Source organism: Aspergillus caelatus (assembly GCF_009193585.1).
Source record: "Aspergillus caelatus strain CBS 763.97 unplaced genomic scaffold BDV27scaffold_235, whole genome shotgun sequence".
Lineage (NCBI taxonomy): Eukaryota > Fungi > Ascomycota > Eurotiomycetes > Eurotiales > Aspergillaceae > Aspergillus > Aspergillus caelatus.
This window is the reverse complement of record NW_022475498.1, coordinates 1-17,668: the sequence shown is the minus strand read 5'-3', so window position 1 is coordinate 17,668 and position 17,668 is coordinate 1. Positions and strand designations below refer to the sequence as shown.

The window sequence follows — 17,668 nt, the reverse complement described above, 5'->3', positions numbered from 1 at the left end:
TAAACGTGAATATCAAGCGCCATGCATGGCATTCCCACCAATCAGACTGCTGTGCCTCTGCTGGTATCACGTGTGCCCAGCCATTCGTCATGAGGTCCCATGACACCGCTTCTCCCCTTCCACTACATCTCTACTGAACTTACCTTCCGAAGAGGTACAACTTACTAGTACTTGCTATATACTTGCAACTTCCACCACCGTCATCACAGGTCTGAGTAACACTTATATCATTTGATTCAATTTCCCATCTCATCGTGGTCCGATCCCGAGCTGTTTGACAAATCCTTGCAATCATGAAGTTCTTATCAACTGCCGCTGCGCTTCTCGTCTGCCTCGCCCCCGTTTCCACCACAGCTCGAAGCCTCGACTTCTTCAAGTCATCTCAATCCCCTATCATCCATGAACAAGGCAAACCCGTCGCAGGGGATAACCCTCTGCAGTATTGTGACGACCCGGTGGACGATATCCTAGATATTAAACAGGTGGACTTGTCACCTAACCCACCTCTTCCGTACGTCAACGAACAGCAATTACCGAAAAGCATACACAGGCGTTCTTTAGTATGATATTGAACATCAGGGCTAATTGAATACAGTGGCAAAACACTTGTCATCACGGCCTCTGGCACCTTGCATGAAAAGATCGAGGATGGTGCTTATGTGCTTTTGGAGGTCAAATATGGCTTGATTACTCTTCTCAGGCAGACTGCCAACCTCTGCGAACAGCTCGTCAACGTAGACCTTAAATGTCCTCTGGGGCCGGGTGACATGACCTTGACCAAGCAGGTTGACTTGCCAAAGCAGATTCCTCCGGTAAGTCTTATCGTCCCATGCTTAGATGGGGTCTGGTTTGCCAGCAAGTATACTCGACCCTGGCGAGGATGGATTGCTAATAGATGGCTTGTTGGATAGGGCAAATACACTGTCCAGGCAGATGTTTACACTAAGGATGATGAGCGTATCACCTGCCTGAAGGCCCTTAATATTGAATTCAAGGGTCACTTCTGAGAGGTCGGCAAATGTATAGCCTGCACCTAGATATCGATGCGCTCAACCTAGTTTGAGCATGCCGTATACTTAATTACGAACCTCGCCATGTACCCAAACCAGCAGTTGTTTCCTTTCTTTCCAATCGCATGATTCATGATTCTTTCGACTTCATTCGCTATGTCTTGTACGGCGTTTCGGAGCATCCGCTCGATACTACCGCCTTCTTTTTCAAGTTCGGGTCTATTTATATATGTCGTTTTGGCATCGCTTAGCTGCATCTGTATCATCAGCCCAGGTAGAGCTTTAATGTCCATACGCATGGTTTATTTGAATCAAGCATTCTTAATTGCCGTGCACGAAGCCGATTTAAGATTTCCTATCTGCCACGTCTCTGCAAGTCTTCCCACAACCGAGTTGAAATTATGATGCCTCCGGTAAAAGGCTATTTATATTCTAGTCGCATATTACATACACTAGCTGCTACGTAGTAACTATAGCACCGCGAACAGAGCCATCCTTTCATACGCCGGTTCAAAGGCTGGCCCTACCCAGAAACATAAACCGGGCTACAGTAACAAGACACATCGACATGCCTATTCTGTAGCGCGAGATAACAGCATGAACTCCATCTTATGCTCGGAATTGTCTAGGTATAACATATTTACATATCATGACTGTACAACCTTCACAGTCTAAACAATAATATCTAACTTCAGGCCTCGGAGACGAAAATACCAGCCATGCCCATACCCTAGAAGAAAGGTGATTAGTAGAAGGCTAACTTCGAATGTTCGAAACAAGGAGAGGAATAACTCACAGTTCCAACACACATGGAGGTGACTGCTACTTTCTTGCCCTGTCGCCGTAATTCGGAGAGAGCGGTAACAACCTGTCGTGCTCCTGTGCATCCCAATGGGTGGCCGAAAGCACTATATCGGTTAGCGATAACGTTCAAAGAGTTTGCACTAATCTTTTAGCTTACATTGCACCACCCCGAGGGTTCACCTTGGATTCGTCAAGACCGAGTTTTTGAACACAGTAAGTACCCTAGGTATACGTTAATGACTTGTCTTGCTTATCGGCTTGGAGGGGGGAGGGAACGATGAGGACAGAGATATTGGCTCTACTCACCATGGATGCAAATGCTTCGTTGATCTCAAAGATATCAATGTCATCCTTAGTCAAGCCGAACTTGGAGAGGATCTTAGGAATGGCGATAGACGGACCAATTCCCATGATTCGGGGCTCTAAGCCAGCAACAGTGGCTCCGCCGAACTTGGCCAGAATTGGCTGGCCCAGTTCTTGTGCACGGGATCGTTTCATGAGGACGAGTGCTGCGGCACCGTCGGTAATTTGACTAGCATTGCCACCCGTTGTAGCACTGGGCTTCCACTGGGGGAAAGCTGAACGGATCTTGCCGAGTGATTCGGCAGTCGTGCCATAACGAATACCATCGTCACGATCGACCACGATGTTCTTCACTTCTCCAGTCTTAGGATCCTTAACCTTGGTGTGAACGGGAACAATCTCGTCATTGAACCAACCAGCCTTCTGGGCATGCTCTGCTTTCTGGTAGCTCTTGGCAGCGAACTGGTCGTGCATTTCGCGAGTGATTCCAAATTGAGATGCGACATTTTCGGACGTCTGACCCATGGGCTGCTTGTTCTGGGAGGCGACTGGGTGTGATGTGATTTTGTCGGATAGCTCTGGAGCACCGTTGTCGGGGTTGGTGCTCATGCTCTCTGCTCCAACTGCGATACCAACATCGATTGAACCGGCAATGATTTGGTTGGCAATGTTCTGGATCGCCAGCAATCCAGAAGAACAGAATCGGTTGGCAACCGATGCTGCGGCGGTGACGGGGAAACCAGCTGCCAGCACAGCGGAACGGGCGATGTAAGCTTGGCCAGGGGCAAGGACATTTCCGACACAGACATCCTCGACAAGGTTAGGATCGAGCTTCGACCGCTCGCGCACATCCTATTTGTTATGTTAGACATGGAAGAGCTCGACATGAACAGACAAGCACTCTACCGTCAGCAGTGAGATGAGAAGATCATCTATAGTGGTATCCTTCAAGCCACCCTTCCTAGCTTTTGTGAGAGGAGTCCGCAGGGCGAGAGTAATCACCTATTCCACACCTAGTAAGTCTTTGATCCTACCCCAAGCAAGGTGTATTATGTTGAAGCATAAGAGACATACCACATCGTCAGGGTTCTTCGCCAAGAGCTTTGACTTTGCGGACGCAGCACCAGGGCTCGTAAGCTGGTTTGCGATAGAAGATAGTCGTTGTTGAGGGGAAGACATGTTGGAAGCTTGTTGATCACGGTAGTACTTCTACAGGTGTCTTTTCCAAGATTACTTCTTTTTGGAGGAGACAGAAGTTACTAGCTCCCCCGCAATGATGCACACGTCGCAATAATATAATGACCTGGGGCAAAAATCAGAAGCATAATCAGCCGCGGTTCCTAAGTCTGGGGGAACAAAAACATCGTCGGCGAATGGATCAAAATACCGAGCCGAAAGTTGGGACACAGCCAATGGATCAGTTTGGTTCAAAGATTAGTCTCATAGAAGCCGTTGCTCGGTGCTGGAAATTGTCCAGACCTGCCGAGTGGACTTGCCGTCAAGCTGTAACGCAGGCGTAAGATACGGTACGGTTGGGTGGCCTCGGCTGTCGGTCGGATCCATCAGTGCAAGGTCATGATTGGGCTTCGACTACTTTTGTGGGGAAGCTACTAAGCAACTCTAGTACACAGTACGGAGTATGGGGAAATCAATTGGGGTTACAACATAGATATTGTATTCTGTACCTTAGTCGTTCAATCTCTTGCTAGATTGGGAAGTATGGAGTGCTGCTTGTGATGCTAACACTATGTATTCCATACTACAAATAATGTATGTACAGTGTTATGGTATTGAGGTCTGAGGCACGTTTGTTTTTCGCTCCTGCTTTCGTCTTGTCCCGCCCCATTCCAAGGTTGATATCGACAGTATGGCTGTCACTTTCGAGTCTCCACAGGCTGAATGTCAAAGAGGATAGCACTTGAAGGAGAACAACCGTGAATACTATCTGTGGAGGCCGTGCGACAGAACCGCGCTACTCCCCAGTGGCGGTACCGACGTTTTGAAGCCTCGATCTATCGGATGGCAGCATTTCCTTGATTGCCGTTTGTGAGGCCCCCAGACTCCAGACATTCGATCTGCACCATGGCCGGCAATTTTCAGGTCCCGTCTCTAAATTCCGATCGGTCCAAGCTACACAACTATTATTCGCTATATTCATGCTCTTCAGCCCCAGTCGCCATAACTGGCTTGACAATTTCCATGAAGCGGTGATCAATGCGAAGTTCATTTTCTTTGTTTAGTACTCTTGTCGCTGCTTTGAATTAGCCAACGCAATCAGTACAGGTTCCACAGAAGATCTCAAACATACACCTACAATTTACATTTATCAGAGTCCCGCCGCCTAATGGATCTCTTCTCAGAGATTAGCGCGCCAACAATGGCAATGGCTTCAGCCCTCTCAGTGGGTGCGGCGGCCTATCTCAATGCCAAACTTTCCATTTCTACCGACATATCGACGATATACAATGATCGGGCTTTTACGAAGCGTCTCGGCCAGCGAATTGCGGAGCTGGGCGACACAACCACGATTTACAAGATGCTTGAAAGAGTCATCGAAGTCGATGGGCATGGCTCAAGAGAAGCGCTCTGGTTTGAGAACAAGACATGGACATATAGCCAATTAAAGGACCGTACGTACACCCCTTGTCTTATTAGCGATCCTTGGACATAGCTCTTGCAGTAAAACTTACACTCGCATAGTTGTGGATCGATTTGCTACGGTTCTCCATGGACGAAACATTATTTCAGGAGATTTCGTTGGTGTTTTCACCACTAATTCTATAGAAATGGTCGTGACGATTTATGCACTTTCGAAGCTGGGCTGTGTCGCTGCACTTATAAATACGAACCTGAGAGGTATTGTCCAGAACTATACCTATGCATGTCAAATGGAAACTAATCTAGGCGAGCATAGATGACACGTTCATTCACTGCCTCAATGTCTCTGGCTCCAAGTTTATCATCTCGACACCTGATTTATCACAGTTTGTCTGCTCTGATTTGCCTCATATTGCGCTGAATATATCATCCTTCGACGGCGACTCTGCGGGAACAACAGAACTTATCACAGCCGCGCAATTGCAACAGCTCATCCCCCTTGGCTTGATTCCTGCTAAGAGATCGCCCAGCGATTTGTGCGCTTTGATCTACACTTCTGGAACTACGGGGAAACCCAAAGCATGTGCAATTCGAAACATGATGACGCTCGTGACATCTAATCCGCTCACGACGGACGCGAACAATCCATCGAAGTATTTCCCACTGCGCACATATTCTCCCCTTCCTCTTTTCCACGGCACCGCTTTCTTCACGGGTCTGTGTTACTCGGTTGGGAACGCGAGCACCTTGTGTTTGCGCCGCAAGTTCTCGGCTTCGCAGTTCTGGAAGGATGTCCATGATTCAAGAGCCACGCGTATCTTGTACATTGGCGAGTTGTGCAGGTACCTTCTGTCAACACCCCCTTCGCCCTATGACCAAGATCATTCTTGCATTGTGGCGAGTGGTAACGGACTCCGTGGGGAAATCTGGGAGCGCTTCCGTCAAAGGTTTGCGGTCCCTGAGATCCGCGAGTTCTACCGATCAACCGAGGGTGTGGCCAAATTCGATAATCATGGTGTCGGAGCATGGGGTGCAGGAAAAATTGGATTTTCTGGCCCGATCAGGCGGTTTTTTGAAGACGATGTCTTCATCGTGAAATATGATACTGAGACAGAAATGCCCTACCGGGACCCAAAGACAGGCTTCTGCATCAGAGCGAAGCTTGGTGAGGAAGGAGAGGCGATTGGGCGAGTCAGAAATCGCGGGCTACTCACTGAGTATCTCCACAACGAAGATGCCACCGAAAAGAAGCTTGTTCGGGATGTGTTCGAGAAAGGCGACATCTTCCAACGTACCGGTGACCTTGTGGTTCAGGACGGAGACGGTTGGGTCAAGTTCCAGGACCGGGTAGGAGACACCTTCCGCTGGAAAGGCGAGAACGTCAGTGCAGGAGAAGTCCGAGACCACATTTGCCGAATCCCTTCCGTTCATGATGCCGTCGTCTACGGTGTGAAGCTCCAGGGGTATGTCTGATACGTTTTTGCTGGTCATTTCAAGCCATATATTAACATCCTGCTCGTAGGTATGATGGACAAGCCGGAGCTGCGGGAGTCACTCTTGAGGATTCTTCCGCAGCCGTGGAGTCTGAATTTATGTCGAACTTGTACCGTGAGCTGAAGAAGAAGGGTGTTCCATCGTACGCTCTGCCACGGCTTGTCCGACTCACTGAGAAGTAAGACTCGAACCACCCGTTGTTTATAATAGTTTATGCGCTAACGTACTTTTTATCTCCTCATAGAGTTGCTACTGGCGTCACTTTCAAGCAAGCTAAGGGTGACTTGGCCAAGAAGGGATGGGATCCACGAGGCGACTGGAAAGGTGATAGGTTGTATTGGCTGAACGGGAAGACATACGAGAAGCTTGACGAACGAAGCTGGTCTTCGATCGAAAGTGGACAGGCGAAGCTGTGAGAGGGGGGGTGGAATGTGTTAATATTTGTTCTCAGGAGCGAACGGGTTCTTAGATAGACCTTCTCGATGGTGGAGATATAATGCCAAGACGTTAAAGCATAAATAAAGTCTAGCTTGAAGATTCTTTCTTTGTTCGGCAGTAGTCAAAAAACAAAAAGAACATCCACATAACTACTCCGTACGGTTACCCAAGATTACCCAGTTGTATACTTTACTACTACTCTTGGCACATATACTTTTTTGCTTTCGATTTAGTCCTGCGTTTGATATTTGATTCTTATTGTTTTGAATAAATGCTTCTTTTATTCTTGACAAGAACGGCATGCCAGCCGCAATCGTCTCCAATCTAATCTCCCGAATGAAGCTAGGGCCAAAAGATCGGCATGAAACTAAGCCACTGGTGAACCAATGCATGAACACGGCTTTCCCTGCCCTCTCTTCTATTCGTTCGATACCTCTTAGTCGTATATGCTCGGATATCTTGTATCATAATCGATCGAATCGTAAGGCGCGGGGCTAAAATCTCTTGCATTTAGTATATAGAGGCTGCCCTAGTCTGTTTTGAGAAGCAAAGATGCTCAGCACTGCAAAATTTCAACATTCACACCATGACAGACTCCAGTGCACCTTCACAGGTATCTCATACCCAACAGTCTCGCGTAGACGATGGGAAACCCTCGGAGCAGGTTTTTCAGGAATCGACTCCGGATAAGGATCTGGAACAGCCAATCGCACCTGATCAGATTGATGTGAGATACTGTACCACAAAATGGGAAATATGGGCATACTATGCGTGCGTTGATAACATATCGTGGAAACGAAAATATTGCTAAATGAGAAACATCAAATCAGTTATTATATTGGAAACAATGGATTATCTCTATTCAGTAGGGTCCCCCCCCCCCCCCCCATCCGCTCGGGTCGGATATACAGCAGACTCGATTTAACAAATGACTATTTGCAGACTTCGGCCCAACTGCATTCCAAAACCTACTCAGCCAAGCCGCAGGCGATAGCGGAACCCTCTATTTCGCAGGACGACAGCGTTCCATCAATAGTATCGTACTTCTCAGCAATGGAATTTCGTTCGCCATCCAAGTGGTCATCTTTCTAGTCATTGGCAGTTTCGCCGACTTTGGTACATGGCGACCCAATATCTTGATCACCCTTTCAATAATCGCATATGCTATCGGCTTCGGCTGGCTCGGCGTCCACACGGCAGACAAATGGCACGTCGGCGTGGGACTATACATCGTTGGCTTAATCGCCTATCAAACGACGCTGACCTTTTGGACGGCAGCATTCCCGGGTTTGGCGCGCAATACACCTGAAATGAAAGCAAAAGCCGATGCCTACACCGCGGGAGCGATATCGCGTGATGAATACGACCAGGCCGATACGATAGAGCGGAGTAGGTTGGCGAACATCGCTTTCTATGTCCAGTCTTGTGCCGAGGTGGTCATCCTTGCGATTATTGTGGGTATCATGTTTGGAGTGCGTGTCAATGCAAGTGAGGAAAATAATAATTGGGGCTTGAGTGTTCTGATTGCCTTTGCGAGTGGTGTGTGGCTGCTCGTTTCGTTGCCTTGGTTCTTCCTTGAGAAGCGTCGGCCAGGTCAGGATCCGCAGGGGAGAAATATCTTCGTTGCGGGTCTGTGGCAGCTTTATTATGCTGCGAAGCAGGTGTGGAGGTTGAAGCAGAGCTTGCTTTATCTTGTTGGTAGGATTCCATCTTGGTCTTTTCCCAGTGCATCGGGTTGCCTATGGAGTTGCTAATCGGAACTATAGGATATTTCCTCTTGGGCGACTCATTGAACACAACTGTGACTGTGATATCGACCTTGCAGAACAGTGTGGTCTCTTATAACACTCTAGAATTGACTTATCTCCTGATCGCTGGAATCGCAGCTCAGGTTTGTGCACCAACCTATCTTTTCTCTCGTACGTGGTTAACCCATCAAAACAGGCAGTGGGGATTTACGGTTTCTGGTTCATCCAGCAACGCTTCAAGCTCGGCACCAAAACCATGTTCAACACCATTGCCGTCGCAATTATATTACTCGACGGCTGGGGCATGATAGGCATCTGGACACAGAAATTTGGTTTCCACCATGGTTGGGAGTTCTGGGTACGTCAGACACTTCCTCTCCGTTCTGGGAGTATTGTCCGACACTAACTGCGCGAAAAATAGCTCTACCAAGTATATTACGGCCTTTTCGTTTGCCCATGGTATAGTTACTCGCAAATCATGATCTCCGAAGTCGCACCCCGAGGCCACGACTTCCTCTTCTTTAGTTTATTCAGTATCGTTGGCAAGACCTCGTCGTTCATTGGGCCTCTGGTCTCGAGTGCTATTATCGATGCGACCCCGTCTGGAAACGCCTCGATGCCTTTCTACTTTCTATTTGGGCTGAGCGTGGCCAGTTTTGCTGTTTTAGCGATCTGGCTGGATCTAAAGAAGAGCCGACGAGAGCAGGAGCAGTTTCTTCAGGGTAAGGAGAGGAATGGGTCGGAAGACATGTAAGTTATATAAGTATTTGCTGTAGGGACCTGGAAGAGAAACCGGGAGGATTGGTGTACTATGTACACAACATATAGCCATATGAAGTAGATCTGATATCTTCCACATCAATGTATGTTATCATGGTGTTATGCACTAGTGTGAGGTTGTTGTACCTTGTGTACGGAGAAGGGCTTGCAGTTAGCGTTTACTCATTCGATTAGCATAGGAGCCCTCTACCGTTGAAAAGCTCTGTGCAAGTATCTCTACAATACATTATAGTATACCTTTAATAGATAAAGGGTTTAATTTTACCTCTGTTGCTCCATGCATACCTCGGGTAAGCACCGTATTAATCAGAATGACTCATTATGATTTTCCCCGATGGATGCCCGCATGTACATCAAAAGAGTAAGTGGGGATATATATGTTCGAAGTGCATTGGTTAAGGCTTTCGGACGAAGCCCTCGGACGAAGCTTCGAAGGAATTTTAGATCATTTAATTTTCTTGTTTAATTTCATCCCCACTTCTGTCCTAATGTTTAATCTTTGGTTCACTCCGTGTATCCGACTGAGCGTTGCTAGAGTCTTCCGTCCCGGATTGGCTATCACATTATGCTCAGCAACTCCTTATAGTAAGGGATTTGTATGATTTAATTCTTGTAGTAAGCTCGTACATGGTACCTGTTGGTTAACAATATAGAAAGATTGAGCTGTAGAGTCAGAACATCCTGCTCACCGGCGCAGACGTGAGTCAAACCACACATTGAAGCACAATAAGTGATCGTAAAGCATACTCCTCTTGCTTGTACTAGGTACATAGCTGTAATTTCCTCCTAGACAGTAACTGACACCCTCCAATAGCGGGAGAAGTGGTCCACAACACCCCAGAGCACGAGGGTCTACCAAGTGGGTACCCACAAGTATATAAAAACAAGGTGCATTTTTGTTCCAATTTGCTAGTTTTCTTCCTTACACCAACAATCTCAACAAGTGAGCTGCTAAAACCAGCCCACTTTACACGCAGTGTGTCAAAATCGAACCGCAAGCATCAGCCTCTCCCCTGTAGAGGAGAGAGAGGCCCTAAACCTTGAGCTCGTGGCCGCACAACAACCACCCAAGTCCATCATGGCCATTTCGCACTCCATGGTTCTCGCCCGACCACAGCAGCAGAAGGAACCAGTCCCTCCTTGGTGAACCCCCCTGGGAGCCGGTACCCGACTTCGCAGCACCAGTACTTAACTGGAACGATGATATGCTAGAGACCCAATCTGAGCAGCGCCCTGTTGCCGCTCAAGGCCGACCAGATCCCCTGCTTCCCTCGGATCTGTTGTCGCCATCGTCGAACCCGCCGGTTTCTGTTTCTCTTACGGCGCCATTCGGTCGAATCGAAGATACTGCCCTGGCGAGACTGTTCAGTCCATTAAATGCATCGTATACGGGGGCCGGGTTCAATGGTATGTCTTTTATTTTTTGTTTGTTTGTTTGTTCTTTGACCAATGTGATCAAAACCATGACTTACTGGTACCAGGTTATCCTCTTACTAGTACCCATGGCAATAACCACCTCTCCCTACACTCCCACCAGCATAGTGGATCTCAGCAACAGACCCCCAGCTTAATCAATAACGAAACTCTACCTTCGAACACTGACGCCGCAGACTCATTACCTGCCCAGGAATACCCAGCCGAGACATTATCCCCTGAAGAGTCGAGCAACCGTCGTTCTAAGCGAAAAGCTGGCACCCTCGAACAGGACCCTAGCGATGATAATGTCACGACAGCCATCAAACGACGGCGCAACACCATGGCTGCCCGGAGGTACCGTCAGAAGGGACGTGATCGCATTGCTGAGCTGGAGTATGCTTTGAGGGACATGGAGCACGAGCGGAACGAGCTTAGGCTCCAGCTGGCCAGGAGAGAGGCGGAAGTGGCTGCTTTGAAGGAGATGTTGAGGAGGTAGATGTTGTTGAGTGTCTTTGTGGGGTGTCCTTGGGGATTGTGTATAGTGTAAGGGGCAATCTATGAGGTTGTGGGCTTGTTGTTGGTTTGGATTTCTTATGCAATATTGTTTGTTCTGTTGAGATATAATTGTCTGCCTCTTCTTGTTGAAGACATTGTCGATGTATGAGTTGTTTACCGATTGGGTTTGTGTTTGTTCTTACTCTGAATGTGGTGATTTATGTATTTGGGTTGATATGGTTAAGTTATATGTCAGGCAGTCGGGAGAGTCCATTACATACTGCCAGTAAAAAAGGGAGTACATGGAGTAGGCTAAGACGATGGCGAAGTTTAGTCAAGCCACTGCTAGTTACATTGTAGGACATGCTAGTAATGAGATTATACTAAGTAAATCTCTCTTTGTGTTCGGAGCTACTGTCACACTACAAACAAGTTATACATGTTGAAAGCAAATTCACTAGAAAGAAGCAAAAGGATATATAATTTTTTGGGTCCGAACTTTTGGAAGAGTGAAAAAAACTCCAGCCCATGCTATGCCTAAGCGCCGTATCTCGGGAAAGTGAACGTGAAGGATCAATATCTGACGGAGAACATGAAGGAAAAAAGAGTAGCATAAGGGGGACATATATATCAGCAACAATTTTAAGATTCTCCATCCGACGAGGCGCTCTCCTTGGACTTGCTCTTCTTCTTCTTTTTCTTCTCCTTCTTTTCGGAACCATCGGCGTCTGCCTCTGCTTCCGAGTCGCGCTTCCGCTTCTTCTTCTCTTTCTTCTCTTTCTTTTCCTTTTTGGTACTCTCCAGTTCCTCGGGCGGCACGAACGCCTTGGCCCGCTCCTTCATCTTTTCCTCGCGCTTCACGCGCTGCTTCTCCATAAGTTCTTCCTTCTGTGCACGGTCCTTGGCTTCCTTGGACAAGAAGTACTCGCCCGACTCGATCTGCAAGTCCACCTTGCTCTTCTCCGGGGCCGGTGGGAAAGGAGTATACACCTTCTTGGACTTGTCGGTGACCTTGAATGGCATGCGACGCTTTGAGAGGGTGCGCTTCTTGAAGTTTGGCAGGAATCGGTCCCAGGACTCGTGGGCCAAAGTGGGGTCCTTGGCCAATTCACGCTTGATCATGAGCTCTTTGATGTGGTAGATGGGATGGATGTTGGCCATGCAGTCGTTCACCACCTTGCGCACTTCCTTTAGACCCTTGAAAGGACCCATTGCGGAGACAGTGTTTCCTTGCACCAGGATATATGTCTCGGTTAAGAGCTCGAGGGCTTTAAGAGTCGAACCGTTGGGTCCTAGGATACGTTGGCGACGCTTTACGAAACGTTCTTTATTGCGGACTTGGCTTCGGATTTTGATGATATCACATGCGACGCCATCCTCGAGGATTTTCAAAGCCTATCATCGATCGGAACGGTCAGCGGATGGGTCCCGACAATATTGCGAAACAGTAGACGATCAACCTACCTGTTGCACAGGCACACTTCTAGCAAGCAGCTTAATGAGATCACGGGCCTTGAGGATTGCGGCTGGGTCAAAAGTCTTCCGGGTGGTCTTCACAGTCATGCTACCCTCCACCAAATCCAGAGTACAAGCGATTCCCTGCTTTTCCAGAGCCCTTGTTACAACCGGCCATGCTTCCTTCAGGTAGACTTCACGATATTTGGGAAAGAGCGTAGCGAAAGAGGATTCCTCGGCGAAACTACCGGCGGCATTATCATCGGCTTTGAATGGCTCGATCTAGTCGTAGATGGTAGGTTAGGAGACGAGCGTATATTACCTGGGGAGATCACAAGAAGAGAACAAACCTTCCACTTATCGATATCATCCGTATCCCACGGCTTATCCCTCTTGTATGTGGACGGCATTTTGGGAGATTGGGTTGCGCAGCCTTTTTGGCAGGTGGTATAGGATTATTCTTCGACGGATCTGAATTGGCGGCCAACTTTTTTCTGATCCGCGCGGAGACTTACCATATTTGGCATTTAGCGCGCCGAGCGACTATGGCGGAACTCAGGTTGGTAAATTTGCGCCATAGGCGCACAAGCGCCCGATTGGATGGTTCGGGCGCCTACGCGGATGAGCCTCAAAGGTGCTCCTTCAGCAATTGGGTTGTCTGGTTGGTCAATCCTTGGTTTATCGGCGGGTCCCATTCCACAATTTGTGATAAGTTAAAGCATGCGGAAGAAATGAAGCTACAGATTGCCACATGGTAGTGTTCAGCGAGTCTAGACGCGTTTGACTTAGCTACTGTACGAGTCATAGATTTGATAGATCAGATGCAGTTGTGAGAATGGCAGGTTCAACTAAGCCCCTTTTTAGCATTCCATGTCCGTGGTGTTGGGTCTCCTTGGTGCAATTCTGGGACACGGAACCAGAAGCACATACCTACCAGCCCACGTCGGTTTGGTTTAGAAAGAGCGAAATAATCCAATATTTTTCTTGACACAAATTGTACCCACTGTTGGTTCCTGGGGCTTGATTACTCAACTGCAATGGTCCTTTGCCATTTATTCACGGAGAGAAAGAAAGGCAAGGTTTACTGGGAAATTACAGAGGCCCGCAGCTCCCTTTGCCCCACACAGTCTATCGTAGGAAACTTTTCCATCATGACGATAGCACCAACCAGAGTCCACAAAGGACCGTTTGGAATATGAAAGTTTGCCTGTAGCATCGTCTTAATTCTCTCTCTTACCCATTGGTTTAACAATTTGCCTCTTCATGGTGTAACTAGAGTTTCAAGTGGTGGCCACTATTAATAGTTGTAACGTCCAACTCTGGAAGGCAGAGATTGGCAACGCCAATCCTACTGAGCGATCCGCAAGAGGGTTCTGGATGGATCCGTGCCAATTCTCGCCATAGTATTTCACTAGTAATCAAGGCAGTAGTAATTGGACATTGTATAGACACGGTTATGGAAGAAGAGAAGGGGGGAGGAAGCTTCCATGAGGGACGATTTTGGCAGGTAATTTTTTTGTTCCAGCTTAAAGTTCAGAGACGACCCGTCAGTTTGGTACCCTACCCGAGACGGGGCCCGTTTCCCAGTCCTTCTTGTCCCCTACACCGTCTTCCCTTTCCCTTTCCCTTCTCTTCTCTCTCTCTCCCCCTTCTTAGGTGGCAATAACTTCAGGTTCGACTTGGTGGACTACTCCGTTGGAGTTTCCACTGAACCTTGCTCGGATCGAACAACGAGATATCTTCCCACAAGCCATCATACTCGCGATATGCTCGCTAGCTCTTGAGATGACGATTCTAGGTGCACGGGCTTTCTTTGAGTCCCTCTTCCCATTCGTTTGAGTGGTCTTCCTGGCTTTTGGGACAACAGTCCCCATTTAGCACTCACTTTATATTCCAGACAGTTGCAGATCCACAGTGGCGCCTCCCGGACCGATAAAGAGATCAAGACAACGACGTCAGTTCCATTGCTTCCTAGAAACGATGACCGCTCACTCAGAGTCAGCTGGCTGAGGAAAGAAGGATTCATTCCATCAACACAACCTTTTTGTCTGGGCTAAAACGAAGCGGCATATCCGGCATACGCCCAGGGCCCTGCCTGGCCTTTTAATACAGGCCTCTTGATTGAGGGTCCAATCCTCGTACTGCATGCCCGCGAGGTACCGGTTTCATTTTCATCCAAGTGACCCATCTCCGAATTCGAGCCCACTGCTATCTTTATTCCCTGTAGAGTACCGTTATGCGCGAGAGACAGCCTCCCGTCGGACGTTTGGCGTATGGAGTTACCTGCTAGTTTTGATAACTACACTGTTGCTTGTGGACGGTTTAGTCATGCGGGGTGGTGGTAGTACTTAGATCCGCCAGGGACATAACTCCTAGAGGGGAAGGGAGATACTGAGACACATGTTCCGGTGGAAACTGACCAATATTTAGCTGCTTTCAAGCTCTATCTGTTCAATGTCAAAATATCTAATCTGATGATGGAACATTATGGTTCCCTTGGGCAGTCAAGCCAGAAACATCTTTGATAGAGATACAACAGCTCTCTACTAATCGTGGGAAGAGGATCGCGGGTTGAATATCACACCCATCCCTCCGGCAATAATTACTAGGGCTTTCGTCCGATGCAAACATACCTCGTGTTGTTAGAACACCGTCACGGATTGCTTGAAGAGCGGACTCACAAGGGAAAGTAGGCCTTCAAATTGTGGGTATCGGCTTCCTGCTGTGCTCGCGCTATCAGCTCTGCAAACTGCTGTGGGGGCATCCGCAGTCGTTGGGTAAATGGATAAAGCCCCAACGCGGGAAGCAGTTTTTTAACATTATCACGGTTTGCGGCGCCTATGTCTCGCATCCTTGGGTCTGTCCAGTGTTAAAGAAACCTTTCACTCATATGGCATATATGCACTCTACCATTTGGCCATGCGGATAGAGGAAGAGGGATCATCCGAGCATCGACCTCGGTCAGGCCTGCTGCTGTCAGAAGATTTCTCAACTTTGTCCCCACGCGAAGGTCCTTCACTTCCTCCAAAGAGCCCATTAATTGCGTGCTCCATTGTCTCAATGCATGCTGCTCGGTGATCGAGCCGTTATCTGACTGGACATTGAAGTATATCTCGACTAGTTGCACCCAGCCCCCTGACTTTAAAACTCTGTGGCAACCAAAAGTTAGTCTAAGGCGTCGGGGATATCTCGTTTTGGATCAGAGAGCCGGTCGTCAGGAATCAGACCTTTTAATGTCTCGGATATAGGAGGGCCAGCGGTCTCGGTTGATGCCAGTTGCAAGCAGCCTTGAATGGACAAGGTCGAAGTTGTTCGGGGGGAATGTGAATGGACGGTTCAGATCATCGACCTATATGGCGACATAGATATGTTAGTGACACATTTCTCAGAATTGACAGGCTGCCGTTCAGAAATTATCTTCGCTAGATTCGGCAAAATGGGGTCGCAGGGGACGTTTCGTCGAACAGTGAGAATGTGGAAAGGGGCATGGTTATAGCGACTCGTGCATAGCGAGGCTGCCGCAGTTGAGAGATGATGGACTCACTTGTAGGCATAAATTCTCCGGTATGTCGTCTGGGCTCATATAGGGGTATATATCGAGGCCGATGACCTTCAGTTGAAGCAATTAGCTGGTTGGTACCTGGGAGAACGAACCCACCTGGACTACGTACCTTGCATTTGGGGTGCTGTTCCGCAGCCCCGATGGCCCACGATCCAGTGCCATAGCCACAGTCGAGGATCTTTTGAGGCCGCGGGATCGGCGGAAAAATTAGCCTGTTGTCGAAAACCTTGTCGAAAACCTGGTGCTGGAGCTCGAGTCGTTCTGCCTCTTCCTGGCGGTGGATCAGCGGTCAGGTTTGTCCCGAGTCCCAGACTTTTTCCTGATCTTACTCCGTCCACCGGCTCAAAAAATATCTGGTGGTCGATCGAGAACTTTTGAAATACGCGACCTTGGATGGTTACGGTCTCGAGGTACACGTCGTCCAACGCTTCCGTTTCCGAGTCAGGGCTCCTTAACGACCCAGAAAGTCAGTGCTCATGGTCTGTCCACAGTCTAGGGACGGGGTTTAGGTACGTCATTGTAGTCCCGTTCCTGGAATGCTCACGAGGATGTGGGTTGAATGAAGCTTTAACAGATTGAATCAAGGGCAGCAATGAAATCCCATCTCTCGGGGCGTGTCTATCGTGGGGAATGGATGGCAGATTATGTTGTGGTTAAGGGATCTCTTTGTTGAAGCGATCGACGGGGCACGAAGAATATTCGACGAGAAAAGTACCGCTGGACACGAACCAAAAATGACTATATTGCACTCCATGGGCTATTGGTGAAGCAGTCCGTACTATGCGGGACTGAGTCTTCGTACTAAAATGTACGGCCGGTAAAGGAAAATCCGTTCAGGCCAGTCCCAGGCGTCTGTCTTGCCTTTTGGAAGAACACAGCAAATCATGGTCCTTAACCCCCCCTTCAAAGAGGCAAAATTCAGTCAATGGCAGGCCACCCTTTCGAACTACTACATTTCCCTCCATGACAACAGGTTAAACACCGTCTGCCCTTGTCTTAAAAAGAAATACGACTACCTCGGAGGTATTTTTCCCCTGGATTACATCCCACCAATTTGCAGCGAAGGGAGGGGTCGGCTGTGCTTCCGGAGGGGCCACCGATGCCGCCGGGTTTCGACGCCTAGGAGGGCTAATACACAAACCCTTGGGCTTCGCCCATCACCCGCCTAGCCAGTATATTTGAGAGCGGTTTTAGACATCGTCGCACAGGGTATCGGTTTCTCTTCAGCTCCCTGATTTGGTAGGAACTCTTGGGGATCGTCTTGAGATCCTTGTTCCTAGTGGGACGGAGACTTTTGGCATTTTCGCTGTTAGTACAGGGCTCACGTGTTGTCTCCTATACGATTTTTACGTGTCTCTGCAGGCCAGGCCAGGCAGCATCAGCAACTCGAAATCATCACAGCCCTAGTCTTTGCATGGCCACACAACGCTAGATCTGCACAAAAAAAGAAAAAGAAAAAAAAATTAAAAATAAAAATATGGATTGAAGGACAGGCCTGCATGGTGGGGGTGGCACGTCATGATGTAATATCACTAGGATGCCCACGCCAGCAGAATTAATCGCAG

At 48.3% G+C, this 17,668-nt stretch overlaps 7 protein-coding genes across 7 annotated transcripts; 4 read left to right on the top strand and 3 right to left on the bottom strand.

The window, feature by feature from the left end:
- The first annotated feature begins 137 nt into the window (after positions 1–137).
- On the top strand, positions 138–1,422 carry BDV27DRAFT_135300 (ML domain-containing protein). Its single transcript, XM_032068505.1, has 3 exons — positions 138–511; positions 596–812; positions 912–1,422. Exons 1-3 carry the CDS (start codon positions 294–296, stop codon positions 1,005–1,007), a joined length of 531 nt encoding a protein of 176 aa, XP_031923048.1. The 5' UTR covers positions 138–293; the 3' UTR covers positions 1,008–1,422.
- Positions 1,423–1,600: 178 nt separating this feature from the next.
- BDV27DRAFT_135298 (putative peroxisomal 3-ketoacyl-coA thiolase (Kat1)) lies at positions 1,601–3,553 on the bottom strand. The gene is made up of 7 exons (XM_032068504.1): positions 3,505–3,553; positions 3,192–3,420; positions 3,024–3,119; positions 2,121–2,969; positions 1,972–2,036; positions 1,807–1,918; positions 1,601–1,740 (listed from the first exon to the last, which is right to left on the bottom strand). The coding sequence occupies exons 2-7, from the start codon at positions 3,294–3,296 to the stop codon at positions 1,702–1,704; spliced, it is 1,266 nt and encodes a 421-aa protein (XP_031923047.1). The 5' UTR covers positions 3,297–3,420; positions 3,505–3,553; the 3' UTR covers positions 1,601–1,701.
- A 947-nt stretch (positions 3,554–4,500) lies between these two features.
- Positions 4,501–6,625, top strand: BDV27DRAFT_168191 (putative bifunctional fatty acid transporter/acyl-CoA synthetase (FAT1); the record flags this gene model as incomplete). The annotated part of the gene is made up of 5 exons (XM_032074703.1): positions 4,501–4,747; positions 4,818–4,973; positions 5,032–6,178; positions 6,238–6,387; positions 6,454–6,625. 5 exons carry the CDS (start codon positions 4,501–4,503, stop codon positions 6,623–6,625), a joined length of 1,872 nt encoding a protein of 623 aa, XP_031923046.1.
- Positions 6,626–7,233: 608 nt separating this feature from the next.
- On the top strand, positions 7,234–9,149 carry BDV27DRAFT_149104 (MFS transporter; the record flags this gene model as incomplete). The annotated part of the gene is made up of 7 exons (XM_032071000.1): positions 7,234–7,260; positions 7,312–7,418; positions 7,478–7,512; positions 7,590–8,345; positions 8,414–8,538; positions 8,592–8,753; positions 8,817–9,149. 7 exons carry the CDS (start codon positions 7,234–7,236, stop codon positions 9,147–9,149), a joined length of 1,545 nt encoding a protein of 514 aa, XP_031923045.1.
- A 1,403-nt stretch (positions 9,150–10,552) lies between these two features.
- BDV27DRAFT_149103 (uncharacterized protein) lies at positions 10,553–11,087 on the top strand (the record flags this gene model as incomplete). The annotated part of the gene is made up of 2 exons (XM_032070999.1): positions 10,553–10,582; positions 10,734–11,087. The coding sequence occupies 2 exons, from the start codon at positions 10,553–10,555 to the stop codon at positions 11,085–11,087; spliced, it is 384 nt and encodes a 127-aa protein (XP_031923044.1).
- Positions 11,088–11,476: 389 nt separating this feature from the next.
- Positions 11,477–13,005, bottom strand: BDV27DRAFT_47228 (KRR1 small subunit processome component). The gene is made up of 3 exons (XM_032076709.1): positions 12,892–13,005; positions 12,551–12,823; positions 11,477–12,481 (listed from the first exon to the last, which is right to left on the bottom strand). The coding sequence occupies exons 1-3, from the start codon at positions 12,949–12,951 to the stop codon at positions 11,729–11,731; spliced, it is 1,086 nt and encodes a 361-aa protein (XP_031923043.1). The 5' UTR covers positions 12,952–13,005; the 3' UTR covers positions 11,477–11,728.
- Positions 13,006–14,960: 1,955 nt separating this feature from the next.
- On the bottom strand, positions 14,961–17,191 carry BDV27DRAFT_135291 (class I SAM-dependent methyltransferase). Its single transcript, XM_032068503.1, has 8 exons — positions 16,617–17,191; positions 16,433–16,553; positions 16,213–16,374; positions 16,086–16,151; positions 15,769–15,890; positions 15,452–15,690; positions 15,223–15,400; positions 14,961–15,174 (listed from the first exon to the last, which is right to left on the bottom strand). The coding sequence occupies exons 1-8, from the start codon at positions 16,619–16,621 to the stop codon at positions 15,147–15,149; spliced, it is 921 nt and encodes a 306-aa protein (XP_031923042.1). The 5' UTR covers positions 16,622–17,191; the 3' UTR covers positions 14,961–15,146.
- Between the last annotated feature and the right edge of the window lie 477 nt (positions 17,192–17,668).